Below are 4396 nucleotides of genomic sequence, written 5' to 3'. Positions count from 1 at the left end.
GAGGTCGAGGCAGCACACATAATGAAATTATCCATTTTAATCATATAAATACATCACTGTAAAATTATATATTCTGTCAAGTAGAACCTACTCTGGTCTGGGGCCCATTTCGTAGAGGTGATTGCCAGTATTGTGAGCTGCAATGATTGTAGTTTACCGAGGCCATGGCTTCATGGCTGATAGCTGACCTATTGTTTTCTTTGCTTACCGCTGTAATGATGGTAACTGCTGACAGTTACAACAATTTCTGACCAATTTAGCTTCTCAGATTATATCACAACACTAGGTGTGCAGTCAGCCAACTGTGAACAGAAATTGCTCATTGCTCTAGATGCAGTGTTTCGTGAGTCAAAACTACAAGTGGTTGTACTGTTTTGATCAGAGAAAATACAATGCATCTATTTTTTTATTAAACAATTTTGGTGATATTCAATATGTTTTTGTGAGAAAAATTAGCCACATTGACATTTAATATGAAATAGACAACAAAATGTTGATAAACTTGTTATGAGAGAGATTAAATGATGTTTTGTAAAAGACTCTAGTTATTACAATCTTCTGTGAAGATCCATCAAAGTGAGATTTAAAAACATTGTCAGTATGAAACTTCATGTTTTAAGGTAACCTTTTTACCTGCTGTTTTTCCTCTTCCTTCTTCCATCTTATCCGTACTCCTAGGGTTAAACCTGACTGTAATGATAAGTAGAATGGTGTTAAAGAATCCTCCAGAACATCTGTGACCTGGTGGCTGCTTCATGATCATTCATTTAGCAAAACTTTTCATGCTGTTGCTCCCCCTCCCCCTCCCCTACCCCCCCCCCCCCTTTGCATTCTTTCTCCTGCCCAAATCAGGTGGGTTGAACCCGTCAAAACCAGAACAATGTCGCAAGTCTTGTGGGACATCCTCGACCTCCTGTGGACGATCGTCCTCATCACCTTCTACAACTTCATTGGGTTCATCAAGAACGTTATCCCGACCTCGTGGCATCCGCACAAGGACGTCAGCAAGGATATCGTGCTCATCACGGGTGGCGGCATGGGCCTTGGCCGACTGATGAGCCTGTCGTTCGCCAAGCTGGGCTCCACTGTCGTCATCTGGGACATCAATGGGGAAACCGCAAAGGGTGTGGTCAAGGAAATTCAGTACGGAGCTTCTTCTTCTTTTTACAAAGTTTGCGTGTTCACTTGCCAATCAAATGCAATTGCACAGACTCACACAGGAAGTTAATTTGTTGCCTTTCTATCTCCTGCCCCCCCCCCGAAAAAAAAGAAACCGAAAACCTTTAAAACAAAACTGTAGGCATACGTTTATTAACCCATATCGGGCCATCTATGGGATATTCCGTAGTTCGTCCGAATGCCGTAGGGGCCACATACGGAATATCCCGTATTGAATGAAATGACATTTGAACGCCGTCATTCACTTCCGCTGAGTACTATGACTGTACTTTGCATTGAATGGCAGCATGTTATATACCATATTAAAGAGATTTTGTTCCTCTTTCAAATGATATATAACGTGTCTAGATGTTTTTTTCATTGCTTGCTAATGAAGAGCGATTGTTTGGAGAGTTGGCTGTTTGTCGGTGTGTGTGCGCGAACAGTGCTGGGCCACTTGGGTATTTGTATACACAGGTGCGTTGGCCCAATATGGGTTAAGCTGAGACCCTCAAGCCATATGAAACATGGCTTGTACTTCATCTTTGTGCAGATTTTTCTACACGTGTATGTGTTGGTGAAGATGCACGTGTAAAAGATATCGATATTGTATGTGAATGCATTCAGAGGTAAGCATTTTGTAGAGAAGGCCTTTACATCCTGATGGTGATAAGTTAGGAAAAGTACTTCCCTCATAGTGTAGACACTGTCATCCATAAACAGTGGGCATTAACTTCATTTAACTTCATTTCTGATGGAAAAGATCCACTGGTCCATGAATTTTCAGTGGTAGTCCCAAGAACTCATAGTTCAAACTAACCTTTACCTGTTGAGGACCGGCTGATTTTTTCTTTAACATGATTCCCATAGACACCTGCCTAAGTATACTCGGGACTAGTCTTCAACAGGTTAATAGAGAACTGCTGTCCAGTATGGTCCATACTGGTAGTAAATTTCATTCAATTATGAAAACCGGACAGAGACTGCTTGGATATAATTTACATCTCCACAGCCTGTTTGGTAGTATGAAAAAAACACCTAGGTTTGATACTAAGTGCAATATTTTCCAATTCATGCCATGGCTCAAACTCTCATATTACGTGGTGATTATCGTAAAAGTTTTCAATACCATATTCCACCCACATTTTCTTTGGAGATTTGCAAGATCTTCAGTTATTGCTGAAGTTTAAAATGCTCTGTTTTGTAGTATATATTCAATGTGTTCACAACTGGAAATCTTAGGCCATTTCTGCGGGGTGTTTCATCAACGTTTGTCAAGTTGTCAGCGCTAACAATTTCAGCAAAATCCTTCGTTTTGATTGGCTGAGATGCTCTGGTCACTGACTGTTACTATGGTGATTCAAGTTGTCAGCACTGATAAACGTTGATGAAACACCCCCCAGATCATTTCAAAAGAGACCATCTTGGAGGGATGCCATCTCTCCTGGTATACAAAGCCTTCTTTGTGACATTGTATCACCTCTCACCCACCCATTCCCACCTCTCCATGCGCCCCATCTCTACACCCCCCGTCCCTCTCAAACAGTGACGCCGGTGGCAAAGCCTACTCTTACGTTGTGGACTGCTGCGACAGCGAGGCCGTCTACCGCGCCGCCGACAAGGTGCGACAGGACGTCGGGCACGTCACCATCCTCATCAACAACGCCGGCATCGTGACAGGGAAGAAGCTTCTGGAGTGCCCCGACCGACTCATCCGCAAGACGATGGACCTCAACATCAATGCCCACTTCTGGGTAAGGTATCTCCTCTCGTTCTCCTTGTCAGCTGCTACCAAGATATAGAGTGCAGGCACAAATGGCATGGTAGATTATGACTTTGCAGTATCTTGCAATAGAAATTGTTTCTTCTTCTCCTTCATATTCTTAAATTCTTCTACTCTTTGTTCTTCTTCTTATTATTATTATTATTTTTGTTTTGTTGTTATTATTATTATTATTATTATTATTATTATTATTATTATTATTATTATTATTATTATTATTATTATTATTATTATTATCATATTATTATTATCATATTATTATCATTATTGTTATTATCATCACCATCATCATCATCATCATCATCATCATTATTGTAGCTTCAGTTGCCAACCCTTTTCATTAGCATTTAACAATCCATCCACGCATGACATACCAACTGGTAGTTGTAAAGTTAACAAGCCAACTCAGGTGTTACAGTCACAATGTGCCTTAGTCCAACAGGAATGACATGCATGGTTACTGAGAAGGGATAAAGGGAATGAGATTATCTCAATCTATTGACACTTAGTTTCCAGACATAGCGTATGTGCCAATTGACAAAGAAATCATGGTAAGGTATGAAGGCAAAGCAGTTTAAGAGCTTGTTTCTCGCAGGACTATTTCATTATCTCGCCAGTTCTCAAGCTTGTACTTTGACCCTAACTTGAGAAGGTTATCAAGCTCTGGTTAGGGATTTGGGAGGGGGGAGGGCAGCGACTGAGGATATAACCCAGAGGATAATGTCTGCAAAATCATCATGCTTGCGAGATGGATGAGAATTCAAAATTATCCTTCTGTTACTGAGTTCTTTCAAAGATTAGCTTATCCTGTTTAAAGTAGAAGACAAATTATAAAAAATAGAAGAACACAGATAGCACATATGGTCTGTTCTAGCTTAGACTAGAAGTATCAGGATAGATATGTGGACATGCCCTTTGACAAAGAGAAAAACCAATGATATACTAGCTTATGTTGATAGAGTAGAGACCTTGAGTGGACCTGTACAAAGTTCCCATTAGAGAAGGTAAATTAAAGAGGTCAGTGATAAAGCTGTGAACGTTTACAACCACATGAATTTCTTACTCCAATGCCTGCACAAAGTACCCTTTAGAGAGAGTTCACTTCTTAGGGGTCAGTTATTAAGATACTAGTCGTTCAGTTGTATGCTTGTCTTAGCTACTTATATGAGTAGCCCCTTTCACTGAGGTTCAGCTAAGTATGATAATCGTAGGCCCAGCTGGTGTATATTCTTCTTCAATATCTCAGAGACGCCAACCCCAAGCACCTTCTGATCTGGAGATTCTCCCGCCTGAAACCCCTAGAAAACGGGAGACTCCAAGTTGATGTGCGCAAAGCGCACGTCACGAGCGCGAAGTTCTTTCTGGTCGGGGTCCAGGGCCCATTTAAGGGCCCTGGGCCCTACTACTGGACCGTTTAAGGGCCCTGGAAGCTCTAGGGTTATAGATGCTCTCTCG

The 4396-nt window shown here is 41.2% G+C and overlaps 1 protein-coding gene across 1 annotated transcript in view; it reads left to right on the top strand.

Annotated features, from left to right (window-relative positions):
• Positions 1-880: 880 nt before the first annotated feature.
• Positions 881-4396, top strand: part of LOC139736438 (epidermal retinol dehydrogenase 2-like) — a 16418-nt gene continuing 12902 nt past the window's right edge. The window contains exons 1-2 of the mRNA XM_071647188.1: positions 881-1143; positions 2705-2912. Of these exons, the coding sequence (XP_071503289.1) occupies positions 881-1143; positions 2705-2912 (471 nt within the window). The remainder of the gene's footprint in view (positions 1144-2704; positions 2913-4396) is intronic.

Source organism: Diadema antillarum, unplaced genomic scaffold (assembly GCF_040938485.1).
Source record: "Diadema antillarum isolate AM-2024a unplaced genomic scaffold, OU_Dant_1.0 seq00000647_RagTag, whole genome shotgun sequence".
Lineage (NCBI taxonomy): Eukaryota > Metazoa > Echinodermata > Echinoidea > Diadematoida > Diadematidae > Diadema > Diadema antillarum.
Note: the sequence above shows the minus strand (reverse complement) of the source record. Positions and strands in the feature narration are given on the sequence as shown.